The sequence below is a fragment of the Mesoplodon mirus genome, assembly GCF_964341445.2.
Source record: "Mesoplodon mirus genome assembly, chromosome: 1".
NCBI lineage: Eukaryota > Metazoa > Chordata > Mammalia > Artiodactyla > Ziphiidae > Mesoplodon > Mesoplodon mirus.
Genome location: NC_138976.1, coordinates 217,362,229 through 217,379,864, shown reverse-complemented (window position 1 = coordinate 217,379,864; position 17,636 = coordinate 217,362,229). Strand labels below are relative to the sequence as shown.

Sequence of the window (17,636 nt, the reverse complement as noted above, 5' to 3'; positions counted from 1 at the left end):
TGCCCTGCTGTTTCTTGCCTCATCCCAGGCCTCCATCTCAGAAGACTTGCCGCCTAGGGCTCTCCCGGGGAAGCCTTCCCTTCCAAGGCCCACCTGTAGCTTGCCTGCCTCCGGAGGTGAGCCGAGAGCTGTGGGCGTGCTCTTCCTTAACCCCACCCCCTCCCGCTCAGGGCCAATCACAGACTGCCCCTCCCCGTAAGTCGGGCCTGAGGCTTCCCACCGCAGGCCCGACCCTCTCCCTCTATAAATAGTCTCCTGCACCGCTGTGAGCCCCGCCCCCATCCCGCCCCCTCCCGCCCCCTCCCGCCCCCTGCTTCTTACCACGAGGCACCCTCTTCCTGCACGGGGAGGGCTGTGCCTCCCCTTCTCCATCTGCCCTCTGGAAAAGGGCCCTCTTTTTCTCTTAGCTTCGGGGGCACCTGGCTGCTGGTGTTTCCCCTTTTTCCGTCTGGAGATGGTGTAAATCTCGGCGTACTTTCTCCCTTGCTCAGAGTGCTGGGTCTGCAAAGGCAGCCGCTGGGGTCGAGGAGGGGGCAAGAGACCCCTGAGACCCAGAGGGACCCCTTCCTCAGCCGGGAGTGGGCGGCCTCACGCCGGGGGGACCCGGCGTGGAACTGGAAGTGAGGGCGTTCCCCCAGAGCCCTGGCACCCCGCCTGGCTGCGCGCTTGCTCGCTCGCTCTGCCGCGGCGCCGCCACTGCCCTGTGCCTATGTGTCATCTGGACTGTGGCTTCCCTGCCCCGCCCCCCCCTCGCGCCCCTGCCCACTGGCCCTGTCGGGTACCCACCGCGAAGCTAGCCTAGTGGCGGAGAGGCCCTTCCCTGGGGAGTTCTTGGTGAGGTCTTTCCTGGGCCACTCAACGTTTTCACCTCTTTCCTACTTTTGTACGGGTCATGGGAGTGGTGAGAGTGGACCCTGGGGACAAGCAGACTGCGTGGGGTGATGGGGAGAGGTGTCAGCTAAGGCAGGCAGCTGTTTGGAGGATGCCAGAGGTGATGTCAGGTGGTGGGAGGCAGCCCCCAAGGTCACAGCCGGATTTCTGCGATGAAGGACGGAAGCGGGCAGCAGGCTAACAAGGCCATAGCTCAGTGAGTGGGCAGATAGGACAGCTGGTTGCCTCTTCTGTAGCCACAGGGAGTGGTGTGGTCAGCTGTCTCCGTGGCATGGATCAGGGCTGGGGGCCGTGGGAGATGCATGGAGGAGAGGATGTGGGCCCCAGGCCCTTTCCCCTCTGCTGAGGGCAGCGGAAAAGGCCCGCTGCCCTCCCCTGGCCTCGTGTTTGCCCTGGGCTGGGGGCACACCCGCCTGTGTGCTGTGCTTGCGACGTGCATCAATAAACCACCATGGCCTGAGAGCCCCGCCTCTCCTTGGGCTCTGGGAGGGGTGGGGTGGGCAAGCTGTATAGTCACAGAAGAGCTCGAATGAGGATGCCCCCCAGGACAGGCCACCTGGAACCGTCTCCAAGGTTGTTCCACATCTCAGTGTGACAGGCAGGGCTCCGAAAGCAGAGCCACATCTCCAGCTTGGAAAGGACTTTGGAGGTCAATTTGGCGCTACCATGCACTCTGCAGATGGGGAAACTGAGGCCTCCTAGGGGACAACCTGGAGCAATCTGGAGGCCTAACCGAGGTCCGCAGGCCCCCTGTTTGGAGCCCTTCCCACTGCAGCAGCCTGCCACTGCATCAGACTCCGATGCCACTGAATTTCCCTCCCCCAGAGCCCGAGTGTCCGCTCCCCAGCAGGGCTCCTCGTTTGCAGATCTGAGTCACCTCTGCATCTATTATTATGGACTTATTAAAATGATCCTCTGCTGGAGTGGAAAAACTCCAGAAAAAAACAGAGTCACCTCCCTGACACTGCCTGGCTCAGGTCCAAATGAACATGTGTCATCCAAAGCTTGGGGCACAGCCTCCTTGCACTAGGAAGGAAAGCTGAAGGTCAAATGCCACTTCCTGAGGGCCTACTACGTGCCAGGCATCCGGCCAGGTGCTTTCACACACATCAGCTCCTTTATGCTTTCACACACATCAGCTCCTTTAGTCTTCGCACTGTCCCTGCACCGTATGATTCCCATTTAACAGATGAAGAAACTGGGGCACAAAGAGGTTAAAAGGCTTGCCCATGTCTTACAGCCAGTAGGCAACAATGCCCAGGATTTAATTCAGAAGCTAGAATCCTTCCATTTCACTGCACCGTCTCCCCAGTGTACGCCAGGGACCACCTGGGACAGTAAGACACGGGCGGGGCAGGTCTCGAACACAGTGGCCCACCCAAGGGTCTCCACAGTGTTTCTGGCTGACCATGGCCATGCCTAGTTCCCGAATAACACCAGGGGGGGCTGTGGAGCCAAAAATGCCAAGGAAGCTTATTTTGAAGGAGTAGTGGGGAATATTTGGAGTCCACGATTCTAAGGATGGGGGGTGACCTCCAGGGTCCATCCTTCCGCCTCTGGGCAGGACCACCCCCCCAGCACCAGCTGAGGGGTTTTCAGAGTCTCCCAGAGGCACAGGGTTCAATCTTCCTTTTGCAAAACCCTTCTGGGTTTCTTAGGAGGAGAGATTGGCTCCCAGAGTCCTCTTAGTGGGGGACGAAGGAGCCAGTTGAGGCACGGGCGGTGGGGGTGCTGCATACAGGTTTCCTCCAGAGAGCCTGTCCCTCCTTCCTCTCTCCAGATGGCCGCTCTCCGGCACTCAGCCAGCCCTGGGCGGCTCCAGGCACCTGTCACATAGAGCTGGGTCAGGGCATCTGCCAGAGTCTGCCCCAGGGTCCCTTCTGGCCTGTGTCCCTCTAATCTGACCTGGTGGAGGGAGAGAGGTCTATGTGTGCATAAACACACACACACACACACACACACACACCACACACCGCCTACCTGGGCTGGATATGGAAGACAGCTTTGGCGGCCACAGAGAGCTGCAAGGGAAGACAGCTTTGGCGGCCACAGAGAGCTGCAAGGTAAGGGACAACCTTGGGCTGCAGCTGCCACTGTCCAGCAGAGGGGCCCCGAGTTAGCTAGTGCAGGCAGGGAGGGAAAATGAGGTGGTGGCCACCAAGGGGCACTTCCAGGTTACAGTGGGGTATTTTGCTGTGCAGACACAAACACAGACACACCCAATATATAGGCACAGCCTCATACACTCACACCTCACTCACACACACACACACACACACACACACACTTCCCTATCCATTCCTTTCCTTCTGGGACAGCATCTTTCTTTTAATCCTGGCTGGATGACAGGCCCCCTGTCAAGGGGGGGAAGTGGGAAGGAAGGTGCCAGTTCTGAGGACCCTCACAGTTTCATTTGGCTTCGATATGTGTCTCTTCTCCATGTTAGGAAAAGAGGTGGCCAAGGTCCCAAGGAAAGGGACGAGGAGGGACCATTCCCCGAAACGGAGGGAGGCCTTCAGGAAGCTGAGCTGAGGTGATTGGCCATAAAACGGCTTGGCCACAGCATCTGGAAGAGATTGGAACCAGATGTTCCTGGGATGGGGGAGGGGAGGGCTGGGAGGCTGGGAGGGGGCTGCAGCAGGAGAAGCAGGCTGGTCAGTGAGGGGGTGGGCCTTCTGACTCTCAGGGGAAAACATCTGGCCTCCTTCTCTCCTCCTCACTCCTCTCCCCAAGTCAGGCACTACTATTTTTGCAAACTGGGGCAGCAAATCTTTTCACATATTGTAGAATCAGCTTTGTGTGTAAGGACAGTCAAGAACAGGGTGTGACTTGGGAGGTGCCCAGAAAGGCTACCAGCTAGCCAGAAATATGTCCCCCGCTGCCCCGCAAGCCCCGCCTTGCTGTGGGTTAAGCATTGCCCTCTCTGGCACATGTAGTTCTGCGCTAAACTCCTAACGCACGACTGGAACCTGGTGAACCCAGAAGTTTCCTTTTAGCGTAGGAAGAGCTTCATCCAGGAACTGGAGAATTGTTTGGCAGATGACAGGAAAAGAAGGCCCATTTACAGAGAGCCTGTTTTCCAGGCGCTGTGACAGGCTTCCTCCAAAGTCCACCTCTTCCTTTCTTGAAACACTGTGCTATCATCTTCTGTATCCAGATGGGGAAACCAAGGTTGAGAGCAGTTAAATGACTCACCAAGGGGCATGGAGCCACCAAATGGGAAAGCTTGTGTTCAAAACCGGCTATGTTTTTATTTATTTAAAATTTTTTTAGTCGTGCCGCGCAGCATGTGGGATCTTAGTTCCCCTACCAGGGATTGAACCCGTGCCTCCTGCAGTGGAAGCGTGGAGTCTTAACCACTGGACCACCAGGGAAGCCCCAAACTGGCTGTGTTGCATTCAAGCTTATAACCTTCTCAAGACCTACTGAGAAGACTGTGGGGTAAGGGGGAGGGGGAGGGATAAAAAGGAGTGAGGGGGCAGTGCAGGGCATCCAACCTTCTTTCTTTTACCGTTAAGCCAACAGTTGGCCCTGGAAGCCCCCAGCTGCCTCAGGAGCCTGGCCCTGTCCTCTGGCTCTTGGAGACTAGACCCCGACAGGAAGGGTTGCTGGGGAAAGGTGATAGGCTGGGGAGCAGAGGCCCAGGGAGGGGACAGTTGGTCAACGTCATAGGGCGAAGCAAGGCAGAGCCAGATCTCCTGACCGCCGGGCCAGGGCTGGTGTCCTGTCCTCCGAGGGCTAGAGAGGTGCACCCAGAGGGAAGAGGCCGGAGCTCCAGGGTATGTGGTTATCTTAACCTGGTTACCAGAGTGGGAGCGCAGTCTGGGGCAGGTCCATCCTAGCTTTTCTGCTGCTGGCCACACACTCAGGACCCAGGAAACCTCAGGGACTTGGAGACGACAGTTGGACGAGGAAGGGTTCCGTCCTCTGACGCGGAATCACCTGAGCGGCTGGGCAGCTGCGCTGGAGTTCATCTAGTCTAGAAGCCTGAAGTAGCCAGAAGGTGAGGGTAGGCCGGGTCTGGAGAACACATTCATTAACTTCTGGAATGTGTGTCAATGGCCTGCAGCCAGCTCTTGATCAGCCTGCAGTGCCCAGAGGCAGCCTCTGGGAAGATGGGCCCAGGGAAGACTGGGAGGGCCCACTACCACGGGTCCCTGAGTCGTTAGAGGGGCCTGAGTCCACGGTGGTGATGGAGTCTTGGGACGGGTGCCCAGGGTGGCTGCATGGGTCAGTCCTGAGCTGCCTCCGGCTGTGCTGTTGCTGTTCACAGGGGCCCTGACCTGGGTGGGGGAGGACTGGGTACTCTCTTGGGCCGCAGTCCTGCAGTCTGGATGGGGCTGTGGTCCCGACTCTCTTAGCACATGTGGCTTGTAAACTGGCAGCGCGGTCCTCTGAGCTTCAGAGGAACCTGCAGGGCTGGTGAGGAGAGCTGTGACCACTGACTACAAATTCTGCCATGGAGCTGAGGCCAAGTTTGTTGGCAAAGTGTCCAGATGAGATGCCTGGGCGGCTCCAATGGTTTGGGGGTTTTTGTATTCTGTTCACGGCCCTCTGAGCTGTCCTGAGCACTTTGATCAGAGGAGGTGGAGGGGTGGCCGTGACATCACAGCCTGTGACCTCACTGGCCCTCCGGCCAGCACCCACTCCGTCACCTGCGCTCAGGACTAGAAGAGAAGGCTGCAGCCTGACCGTGGGAGCTGATCCTGCATGCGCATCAGATACTAGCCACGTGTCTGGTTTCCACTGCTGCTTTCTGCCTAAAGGACCAATATGGGATGCACCGTGCCGTATTGCTCCCTGGGGGTAGGTCCCCCCACAGTCCAGACAGCAGCTGGCACAACATCTGCCTCTGCAATGGGAAGGAGTTTGGGGCCAGTAAAAGACCTACAGTCCCCCGAAGGCTCTCAGGGAGCTCCAGGGCTTGGAGCAGGCTGCCTGCTCGCTCTGGAATCTGGGACTGGCCAGTCCAGGCAGAGAACCTGGGTCCTCTCTGGGCTTTCTTTCCCTGTGAGATCCACGGAGAGAAAGGGTAGAGAGAGCCTCCTTTGAAGGGAAGGGGCAGGGATGTAGTTTCTCTCCACCTGGTCTCGGGGAGACAGGTCTGTGCCTCACTATTGCCTGGAGAGGAAGAAGGCAATGGCAGGAAGGAAGAAGCCAGACAAGACACAGCCATGGGTCGCCCTGGGAGAGGGGGCCAGAGCTGGAATGTTTGCTCAGTGGCTGCGAGCATCTGGCTCTTGTCCCACTGAGGAGAGAAGGATCCGAGGGGCCAGCACTCGGGGTCCGACCTTCAGGAGGGCGGGCACTGGGGGCCAGCTGGTGGATCTGTACTGGCTGATGCTGGTGTTCTGGGTCCTGGTGGGCTCCCCTAGCCCGACACCCAGACCCAGAGACAGAAGACCCGGATGGACACTGGATGGACAGACACACGCCATCCCCTTTTACATATCTCCTCTCTCCCCACCGAACAGCCTGTTTACAGAACGTTCCACCCCTTCAGTTGTGTGGGAGAGCTGCGAGCAGTGTGTGTACATGGGGCACCTGCAGGCTGAAGTGTGCGAGGCGAATCTGTGTGTGCCCGACCGTGAAATCCCACCCTCTGGGGCCCTGGAATTGACGGAAGGAAAGGCAGCCAGTGAGGCCAGGTGTCCTGGCTGTGGGCCGGCCCCGGACACAGCAAGCTTGCGCATCTGGAGTGAGACGAGCCACCCCACGCCCGCCGCCCCCACACCCCAGACAGCATCTGGCACAGGATACTGGCTGTAACACTTTCGGTTTATTGGCTGGGGTGCCCCGGTGTGGCCGACCAGCCACTGGGCCTGAGCGAAGCCCTGTCTTGCTGCCGCACCCCCTCCCCTGCATCTTCCCGCCCTGGCTCCTGTGGGACATGTACGGAAACTCACGCCCCAGGAAACAGGGGGAAGTGGAGGCTTAAAATAAAACCAAATCAGGGCTGGAGAAGGGGTGGGAAATGTACATTACAATGAAGATATGCCACCGGCCATACACAATACAGCGTGTAGAGACGGGCAGGGAAGGTGGGCGGGTCCCGCTGACAGACCCTCTCCCACCGGGCTGGGCCCCCAGAGAGGAATGGCCACTTCAAGTGTCTCAGGGGAAGCTCTGGCTCCCTGGCCCTGGCCCTTCACTCCTGGCGGGGGCAAGGGAGGAAGGGGTCGTGGGGCAGTGGCTCATGTAGGAGTCCAGTGCCCTGCCACACCTGGACCACTGGCCCGCAGGTCCTGGCACCTGGGGGACGGGGACGGGGTCCCGCCTTCTGTCCGGCCCCCGCTGTCCGGCTCAGTTGACCGAGGGCAGCGGGCCTCCCGTCCCCGCCGTGTGAGGGCAGTGGTCACTTCCTGCTGTGCAGCATGTCCTGGAACTTCGTGCTGGTGTACCGCAGGTGGAAGCCTTTTTTGGTGATGGTGTCATCCGAGTGGAATCTCACCAGGACAGAATCTCCCGCAGAGTACACCTCCTCGGGAGGCTGACAGAGGAAAGGGGTGGGCATGAGACTGAGGACCAGGGGCTGGGCTGCCGTTTCCCTCCCCGAGTTCCCCAGCTATAAGGAAGGCGGGCAGCTCCCGACTTCCGCCAGATTCCCCCAGCGCCGTGAAGCAGGAGGAGGATTCTTGGGAGCAGGGGTTTAATGGGGTGCCTGGAGGAGGGGAGGTAGCAGCGGGTAGAGGAGCTTGTCTTAAGTGCAGAGTTACACTTTCATTCCACATCCAGCGCTGCTACGAACTAGTTAGCTGTGAAGTCTTAGGCAAGGCACTGCCCCTCGCTGGGCCTGGCTTCCCTCAGAAGCAAATAGGAGCAAAAGCTCTCTGCTCTCCAAGCCTAGAAGGGCTGGTGGCAGGAACAGAAAGAGGATAGCTGTGAAAGGGAGCAGCTTGTCTGAGTGGCTGCCTTGTTGCTGTCCCGGCTGTCTCTTAGAGAAGACAGGACAGCTGGGTCCCCCAGGCCCGGACTCGGCCACTACGCTCCTGCCCTCCCCCGATGCTGGCCATGGTCAGCTCCGGGGGATGCCCCTTCCTAGGCTCCTGCAAGCCCCTCCTCACCTCTGTGTGCAGGCCCTCAGAATGACAGCCGCCCACAGGGCATCAGCACCAAGAGGCCCTGGCCCTCAAGGCGTGGAAACGACCATTTCCGAAACCCTTGGGGACATTTCCAGCAACCATGCCGGGAAGCCCTGACGGAACTGGGTTCCTTCCCCAGGTCCCCTCCCGTTTGCTCCAGCCTGATGGAAGTCTTTGGAGGAAGCCACCTGGGGACACCCAATTTGGTGTGTGACTCACCCAAAGGTGTCAGATCAAGGGAGTCATAAAGAGCTAAGTGGGGAGGGGGCACTAGCTTGGCAGCCTGGGGATTCTGGAGCGGCTGAGGCAGGCAGGAAAGGGGGCTGTGTGCTCCGCTTCCCCAGCTCTCCACCCTGTCCCAGCCCCGCCCAGCCCTTGTCAGTTGACAAAGGCTGAAGTTCTGTTCCTAAGGGGATATTCCACCGGCCAGTGATGGGTTCAGCAGCTACTGCTGCTCCTGGGAAGTTTAACCCTTCCTGGGGCACCCAGGCAGCCCTGGAGCACGGCCATGAGATAGGCAGGGGACCAGGGAAGTGATGGGAAGGAGGGCGTGTCTGAGTGTGCCTATGAGTGTGAGTACATGTGCAAAAGTGTGTGTGTGTGTGTGTGTGTGTGTGTGTGTGTGTGTGTGTGTGTGGAATGGCGAGGGGAAGATGGCATTCACTGAAGGAGGAGAGGATTAAAAAGAAAAGAAAAAAAACCAAAAGAACTCACAAGCTCTGCCTGGAGGAAAATAAACCCACCTCTGTGGTTTTCCTGTGGCCTTAGTTAAAACCCCATCAAGCAAACTTTTGCCCACTGCCTCTGAAAGTGCTATTTTATGGACCAAGAAGTAATGTTCAGTATCTGCTTGGACAGTGACATCAATGTGCTTTGGGACCAGCTGGCCTTTCACCAAGAAGAGAAACTGGCAGCGGAAGAGATGAGGGTATTGTATAGCTCCGCCAGAACAACTGCCTAGCACGACTCAGCTCAGTCCTGGTCTCTGGCTCCTGCCCCAACCTCTGCCCTCATTCCGGGCCCTGGTCAGCTGCCTTTGGACTGGGACGAGGGAATCAGAGGGCAGAGGGAACTCCATCCCCCTCTCCAGATGCAAACTACCTTCGAGACCCAACCAAACTGGTGCTGAGCAGGCTTGGGTCAGGGCAGGGCCTATCCCAGAGGCTGCAGGAACCTCTGTGTTGACCAAAAAGGACCTGGTTTCCTAGGTGGGGATGGCCCAGGGTGGGGCGGGCCTCTGTGAGCGACCACCCACTTTGTAGGCCTCTGGCTCCTACAACGTGCCAGGCAGGTGCTGTCCCCTGGGCCAGGACCCCAGGCCTGCAGAGGTGAGGGGTGGCGGGTCTCACCCCGGAGCCGCAGTAGCGCCCCAGTCTGGGGGCCGTGCTGTCGTAGCCGTCGAAGAGCTCCATGTAATCGTAGCCGCAGTCGGCCTCCTCCTCCACCTCGAAGGTCTGGAACACCAGCTCCACGCCATAGCCTTCCTCGGCCACGATGACCCACTCACAGTCCACGCCCCCGGGGTAGTTGTTGTCGCCAAACTGGGCGTGGGAGTAAAGGTCCTTGGTCTTCACCTCTGCCTGCACCTGGCCTCCACACTCTGAGGGGGGAGGGGGACACAAGATCAGCCACCCCCCCCTGAGCACGGCTGCGGCCCAGGCACTGTCCCTCCCCCTATTCAGGCCTCCTGGTCGGAGGGAGGCCCTGGGACAAGGCCACATGGCTAGTGATAGGTGGGTTTGGACCCGGCCCAGGCCTTGGCCTGGAACAAGTGCTCTGTGGCTTTCCCTCTGGAGAGATGCCCGCGGAGGCCCGGGGACGTGGTGGGTGGAAGGCCGCTCTGAGTGGAAGCCCCAGGGAGAGGTTGCTGCTAATTGGCTCCAGCTGATGGCTGTCACGGAAGAATGTGGGCCCTGTGTCGCCTGAGCTCCCATGCTTAAGCGAGAAGACGTACTTGTGGATTTTATGCGAAAACTCCTAATTTTTAAACGTTGGCTCATGTTTTTAAAAAACACAGTGTGGGCCAAACAGAGCAAGTCTGAGGGCCAGCTGGAGTTCCGGGCCTCCAGTGTGTGACCCTCTGCTGGGAGGGGCAAATGAGAGCAGGCAGGGCAGGGTCAGCCCGTCCACCCCTTCCTATGCCCTCTGGCCTCCAGGACACCTGGGCTCACGGGTGGGGAGTGGATGGGCGAGGCCTGGGTCAGGGGCTGAGTTAAAAGGGAGGAGCGGGACTGTGGACCCATCAGTTCTGGGGCCTCCCCAACAGGTAGCTTAAGACCCACAAGAAGCCTGCTAAGCCCCCAGCGGTCACCGTTGGCCTGATGTCCCAGGCCTCACAGGACTGGGCTCCAGCCTTTCTCTGTAGCCACACCATTCCCAGTTCACTGTTGTCCTCACATGCCCATTGCTCCAGCCAAACTAAATGACCTGCAGTCACCTGTGTACGCCCAGAGCTGTCTGGGGTTATGGCTGTGCTTGGTCTCCTCCCCTGCCTGCAATGACCCATCACCTCACACCCAGAGCGAGGCCCTTATCGTGTTTTGTCTCCTGCTGTAATTATCTGTCTGTGTCCTGTCCCTCCCCTGGGCTGTGGGTCCCCGTGTGGGCAGGGTGAAGGGCTTACACCTGATTCATCTCTCCGTGCCCCTCTGAGTCTCCTGCAGGGGCCCAGGGCTCAGTAGAAAGGTTGCTGAATAAACGAGCAAGTAAATGCAGAGTAAACCCCTCAAGAACTGAGAGGTTTGTCTGCTTCGTTCATTTTTTTTTTTTGCAGTACGCGGGCCTCTCACTGTTGTGGCCTCTCCCGTTGCGGAGCACAGGCTCCGGACGCGCAGGCTCAGCGGCCATGGCTCACAGGCCCAGCCGCTCCGCGGCATGTGGGATCCTCCCGGACAGGGGCACGAACCCGTGTCCCCTGCGTCAGCAGGCGGACTCTCAACCACTGCACCACCAGGGAAGCCCTGCTTCGTTCATTTTGTGACCCGCACTTAGGATGCTGCCGCGTACCTGCCACGTGTTCACAAATGTCTGCGGAATGAATGAACGCGTGAATCTGGGGGGGTGGAATGTGGGTGGCCTACTGCACAGTCAAGTGTCCTACCTCTGGGGACTCCAGGGGATTCCCTCCCCATCTCTGGTTCTCTACCCACTGTTGTCACTGCCCTGTTTTCTGACCTTCGCACCCCTCATCCGGACCTCCTCTCCCTGGCCCAGGAGGCTGACTCTCTGCCCCTCTGGTCTGGCCTTCAGGACATGCTGTCTCTCCACCCGGCCACGGACTGGGCCTGTCTGTGTCTTCAGGAGCTCTCTGTAAAGCTCCGACTGGAGCCCAGGGCCTGCCTTTGAGACCAGGATCAGCAGATGCCTCCAGGACAAATGACCACACAGGGCACCGTCTGCCCCCACCCTGGCCTGTGGTGGGCTCACCTGTGGAGTGGGACGCCTGGAAGCCCTTCCTCTGCACGGAGTTGTCAGAGTAGAAGCGCAGGAACATGCGGCTGCCCGTGGCCAGGACGGGCTCGGGCTTCTTGCTCCCACAGAAGCGGCCCAGGACGGGGGCCTTGGCGTCACGCCCGTCGTACGCCTCCAGGTGGTCATAGGCACACTCAGGCTGGGACTCGATGTCCATCTCCATGAAGGTCTGGAGGGCATGAGGGAGGACAGCGAATTAGGAATTATGTGGCCGGGGGCAGGAGGCGTGGGCAACAGGTGGCAGCAAACCAAGGCCCCTGGACCCCAGTTCACGGACACCAGGGCAGTGGCCACTGCTGGTGGATGGGAGACGGGGAGGACCTAGGAAGGAAGTGACGGCAGGTACAAACCCACTGTATGCTGGGAAAGGGCCTCTGTCCACACCAGACTTGGGCTTCTCACAGGGATGGCAGCCCTGTGGGCTCAGCCAGGCCACCAGCCCGCAGCCTGCATGGCCCTGAGCAGTGCTCTCAGTGACGTGGGGCTTTGAAGCTGACAGGAAATAGGTGATGGGCAGATGGCACAGAGGAGCGGGGTGGGGAGTGGGCACCTTACCAGCTTGACCCGGTGCCCGGGGGTGCTTGAGATGGCCCAGGTACACTCCTTCTTGCTGGGGTATTTGTCAGGCCAGTTGGGGCTGGTGATGGTGCCGCTGGTGGATGTCACCCTGTGGTCACAGCCGGCTGTGGAGAGGTGAGCGAGGGGAAGGGGATCAGCAGGGACCCCAGTGCTCCAATGGCCCCTGTGAAGAAAGGAAGGAAGAAGCCCCTCCCTCCCCTCCTCCTCCTTTCTTGCTTCTCTTGTCCCCCACTTAGAGGTGGCAGGAAAGCTCACATCACTTCTTTCCCATTCAGTCACCCAGCCCGGGGAAATCGAGCTGCTTGGTTCCAAGCTGGACCTCACCTGGCACCGTCCATGGAAGCAGCCCTCCCAGGCGCCCTGTGTACACTCCTGGACCTTGGAGGCCATTTGGCCATACCACCTCTGCCCTCCACGAAGCTGCCATCCTCTGATCTCCTGCCACGCTTCCATATCCACAGAAGACTTTGGCACCTGACTCAGTTCTCTCCACCCCACTCCTGCCACCATCCTAGGTGATGTCAGCAAACACATGGATGGTCCACCCACACGCTGGCCTCGTGCCCCTGACCTTCTCAGCTCTATGGGTTCTCACCTCTCACCCCCAAGGCTTCGCCATCACCCTCCAATTCTCGATGCTACAAACACACCACCGTCGCAGTGGCCACCTCCTGTTCTTCCAGGGCGCTCAGGCCCTCCCTTTCCCTAACACCTCTCCAGCTTTAGAGAGAACCTTCCACTTCCTCCCAATACGTCCTCCTGGGTTGACTTAACTTGCTTCTCTATCAGCTGGACCATGTGGCCCATCACCCCAACTGCTCATCAAGGGCCATGCTTGAGCGGCACCATCTTGGAAAACCCCATTCGTGGTCTCCAAGCATGGCTGGGCCCCCACTCCCTTGACGTTCTTTGGATTCGTCCTTCACCAGCTCCATCTCCCACCTCCTCAGCTACGGCTCCGAACCTTTGGCCCTCTCAACTCCCAGCCCCGCTCCCAGCAGACAACCTCACCTCCTGCTTCCTGGAGAAAAGCAGGGCCCTCAGATATGAACAACTTCAACTTCCCAACCCCTACCTGCAAACTCACCTTCCCTCCTGCCTTGTCTTAGAGAAGGTGCCACTGCTCCTGGGCAGGAATGGATTTTCCTTCCTGGAGCTGGAGCTCATTGCTGCCCACCATCTGGGGACCCTCGTGTCACACATTTCCCGCACTCACTCCCTCTGCCAGCTCGGCCAGGCCACGAACCTTCCTACGCTTTGCCCATCCTGAAACAACGCTCTCCTCCTGCTCCCACCCATCCTGTCTCCTTGTCTTCAAGAAAACTTGCTACACCATGTTCTCACTACTCAGGCCTCCTTGATCCACTGCAATCTGCCTTCTGCCTCGGAACGGCATGGCCTCACAAACTCCAAGGCTGATGCTTCTTATGCGTTATCATCCAATCTGACAGGTCCCTCTGAGGAAAAGCCAGTGCACTGCTGGACTGGGGAGGAGAAAGGGGTGGGTGGGGTGCAGGCCGAACAGCTGTGCCTATAGTCAGAGGCTCACAGGATGAATGCACAGCCGCCAGGGTCCAGAGGGGCAGTGCCCTCGCAGGCCGCCCAGCAGCCCGGGTGGAGGCAGGTGGAGCTCCTGGCCTCCACGTTTGAGCTATGAGCTGCTTCCATTACCCATCTTCACCTTCCCATGTCCACACTCACTGCCCCCCACCCCATTTTTACACCAGTTTTCCCCACCCTCTAATTTCTCCTTCCATGCCCACTTCTCTCCCCAGCTACACTGCAGTCTCCTCGGAAGCAGAGGGATGCCCTCTTGAACCCCCTACAGAACTTTGCACAGAGCTACACCCTCCGCAGGGGGTCAGGAAATACTGATTTGTTACTAGCCTAGCACTTGAGTAAGAAACGATGAGTTCTTCTAAAGTGAATCGGAGCTACACACAGGCCATCTTCCCAGGAAGCTTACACCTGCTCTTGCTATCTTGTTGATGTCAATGCTGAGGGTTCTTTAGCAAAACCCTGTTTTTCATAGAGAGTACAGAGATGGCTTGTAGTTTAGACAACATCAGAAGAAGGTCTCCCCGAGCTAAAAGATAAGGGGGCTCCGTGAGTCAGGTACTCTATAGTTGGAGAGCCTGAAGTGATGGGGATGGAAGCCCTGGAATGTCCGTTGGGTGCTTCACCTCTGTTTATTCTAGTCGGCAGTTTATTTGCTGGTACTTTGGTTGTCCACCTAGTAATGGTGAGAAGAGGCATTTGCCAGGCACTGTGCTCAGTGCTCAAAGCAAGGGCTCTAAAGCTTAGGACCATCTCATGGGTGAGGCAGTTGAAGCTCAGAGAGCCAAAATGACTCACCCAATGGCACACAGACTCTCAGTGTCAGAGGCGAGTCTACATTGTGCTGCTGGGATAGTACGTCCGCAGCAGGCACGGGCCACAGTGGAATCGGCAACTGGGAGCGGGCCAGGGTTGTACTGCATCCAGAGAGGTATCACGTGATACGGGCAAGGACCCGAGAGCTGTTTCCAAGGATCTGCAGGGCTTCAATGTCAGGGAAGCAGCAGCCTTGTTCTGGGTGTCCCCAGGGGTCAGAGATGTGACCGATAACAGTGACATATGTGACTGCTTGCTATGAGCCAGGCACTGCTCGGAGCACATCACAGCGCCCCGCCCCTAGGAGGAGGGTGCCGGTGCCATCCAGGAGTCACTCAGTGAGCAAACCCGGGTGCGGAGAAAGGAAGTCAGCTGCTCAAGGGCACGTGGCTGGCTAAGTGGTAGGGCTGGGCCAGGCAGCCTGGCACCAGAGTCTGTACTCTTCACCACTGTCCCGGCTTGCCTCCCTGACAGCGGGAGGTCGGACAAAGAGAAAGACTTGGACATGGATTTTAAGGAGCACTAATTACCAGAACAGCCTAACAATGGGGCCTGGGGGCAGCCCCTCCTCTCCAGAAGTGTGTGTGGCTTGGATATTGCTGGGGGGGTGGGGAGGGATGGGGGGGGCGTCCGTGCTCTAGGCGGGAGGCAAAACGAGGTGACCTCAGAGGTCACTCAGCTTCTCGAGTCCAAAGAGAGGCCGAAGGAGATGGCACCTCTGAGCCCGCTCCCCAGCCTCGGTCCTTCAGGCCCCAGGCCGTGGGCAGGGGAAGGCGCCCGGAGGCTCCGGCAGCGCTTACCTTCCTTGCAGTCGTGCTTGTTGTCATGGAGGACGAAGCCGCTGCGACACTGACACTCGTAGCTGCCGAAGGTGTTGACGCAGTCTTGCTGGCAGCCACCGTTATCCTTGGAGCACTCGTCCTTGTCTGCAGGGGGAACAGGCAAGGGCAGACCGGTCTGTGCAGGGCTGAGGGCTGCGTCACCCCAGGGGAAGTGGGAGGACTGGCTGGACGTCCACCTCGCCCTCCCCCGCCCCCCCCCACAGGCGGGGTGGGGAGCGGAGGTCAAGGCGATGGTGGGGGTCCAGGGCACTGCATCAAGCGGAGGCAGCTGAGGGGGGCCCAGCTGTGCGGAGAGAAAGGAGGAGTGGACGGAGGGAGGCTGGGGTCTGGAGCGGACCAGCATGGGAACCCTCTACCATTACCTGCTTACTGGACAGACGGACAAGTGGAAAAATAGACACACGGACAAGCAGACTGCAAGAGAAAGGAGCAGGACGCAGGGGTCCCTCTTTTACTTCACAACAGGAAATGTCACAGACACCATCAAAATGGGAGGGGCGGGAGGCAGGGAGGGTCCCCTGTCCACGTGAGCGGGGGCAGGGGCGAGGAGAGCACCAGTTCTGTCCGGCCGGGGGGAGCCGGGCCGGCATGGCCGAGCGGAGGTCGGGGTGGGCGGCAGCAGAGCCCCCAGCCCATTCCGTCCAAGGTGAGGTTCCTGAGTAACAAAGGGTCCGGGAGGCCAGGCGGGCCTCACTGGGGGGTCCGGTTTCTTTTCTGCACTCGGAATTTGAGATGGTGGGGCCGTCCCCGGGGGGGCTGCAGAGCTGGCCTCTTTTCTGAAACGAGAGAGAGAAGGAGAAAAGGGACCAAGGGGTGCGGGTGGAGGGCGGGGGCCAGGGAGGGAGAGCAATGAAAACCATGCCCGGCTCCGAGGGCGATCCACGGGCAGCGCGGGGTGGGGAGCAGGACACACATGCAGGACGGCCATGTCCGGAGCAGCCAGGCCATGGAGGGGCAGCGGGTGGGAGGAGGCACAGCGACAGGGGACAGACGGGAGGAAGCCTGAGGCAGGGAGAAGGCCTTGGGGGTGGGAATGAGGCCCGCACGCTGGGGAAGGAGACGTCGAGTCTCTAGCAGAGGGGAGCAGTCCATGGGAAGGGGGCCTCATCCAGAGCTTGGCTCTCTCCTTCTGGTGCTGCAACTACAGAGTGTGTTACAGACACAGGCACACACTCACGCCAACACACCCACGCCAACACACCCACAGACATATTATCCCTCACCCTGTACCGTCGTCCCGACAGGGCAGCACAGACACTGACCCACAGGTGCACAGGATACACGTCAGCCCCTCACACACAGACACCACACTCACACATATCAGCCATCAGCCACCTGTGTACACGTGCACACAGGGATAGACGCCGCTGGCTCACTCCCTGTGCGTGAGGAAGCATGCACAGGCACACACAAGCACAGGTACAAACAGAGACACACGTGGATGCAGAGACCACGGGCTCGTCAGCAGGCCACTGCGGACTCGGGAGGGCTCACAGGCGCAGCTGCACCCATTCGGGTGGATCTGCACATGCGCTCTCCCATGAACACAGAAACCGACACACAGAGGGACACGTGGTCGCAGGCACGGACGGGTACATCACAAACACATATTCTCCAGTCTCTCCATGGTCATTTTGGGTACTGTGTGCCTGGAGCAGAGGCAGGCATTCAGGGAGGGGGAGTGGACACACAGAATTCCAGAGATGAGCCCCGAGGTAGAAAGATGCCCGCTGACATTCACATGGCCAGGCGGAGTCTGTGACAACGGCGGCCCTGTGCCGGGTCTCCCTTGGGAGAGGGGCCCGAGGGCTGGAGCACTGGCTCCCAGATGGCCCTGCTTCTACAGTCCACTCTCAGGTGAGCCAGACCCCGTGGGACCCAAACAACCCAAGGTCAAGAGGTGGAGTCCCCAAGTCCTCCCCCAGGTCTCCTCAGTTAGAGCATCGGGAGGGACCCTGACAGAGGGCCCTGGGGAAGCTGCCTTTGCACAAGCCCTGTGAGAATGTGGGGTGATGGGCACCCTACAACCCATCCTGGGGTTTCACCGAGTAACTCATTGGCGACTATGCTGGGAGCTTCAGGAGTCCCAGCTCACGGAATGAGCAAAGATTGTCCTAAAATTGACCCCCATGCCTTCCTCATATTTGCACCCCAAAAACCGAGTACAGTGCCTGTCACATTGTAGGGGTAAAAGAAATACTTGCCCAATGAACGAGTGAGTGGGTGAGTGAGTGCTGAGTGCAGTGTTGAGAGCTGTGAGCCCTGAGAAAGGGCTGCTTTAGTGCCCGGAGAGGGGCTCTGCCATGGTTGGGGGCAGCCTCTCCTGGGAGCCAGGGATGCAGGTTGCAGGAGGGGCAGGAGCAGGGAGTGGACACGGGCTGGGACAAGGAGATGGCAC

General features: G+C 59.2%; 1 protein-coding gene across 2 annotated transcripts in view; it reads right to left on the bottom strand.

The window, feature by feature from the left end:
• Window positions 1-6,651: 6,651 nt before the first annotated feature.
• The window catches only part of BMP1 (bone morphogenetic protein 1), a 40,608-nt gene continuing 29,623 nt past the window's right edge, over window positions 6,652-17,636 (bottom strand). The window contains exons 16-20 of one of the 2 annotated variants that reach the window (XM_082615696.1): window positions 15,197-15,322; window positions 12,000-12,127; window positions 11,400-11,613; window positions 9,323-9,573; window positions 6,652-7,381 (exon numbers count right to left, since the gene is read on the bottom strand). In XM_082615696.1, the coding sequence (XP_082471822.1) occupies window positions 7,247-7,381; window positions 9,323-9,573; window positions 11,400-11,613; window positions 12,000-12,127; window positions 15,197-15,322 (854 nt within the window). In that variant the 3' untranslated portion in view covers window positions 6,652-7,246. Of the gene's footprint in view, window positions 7,382-9,322; window positions 9,574-11,399; window positions 11,614-11,999; window positions 12,128-15,196; window positions 15,323-15,653; window positions 16,015-17,636 lie in introns of those variants that run through there. The other variant, XM_082615697.1, reaches the window with a different exon arrangement.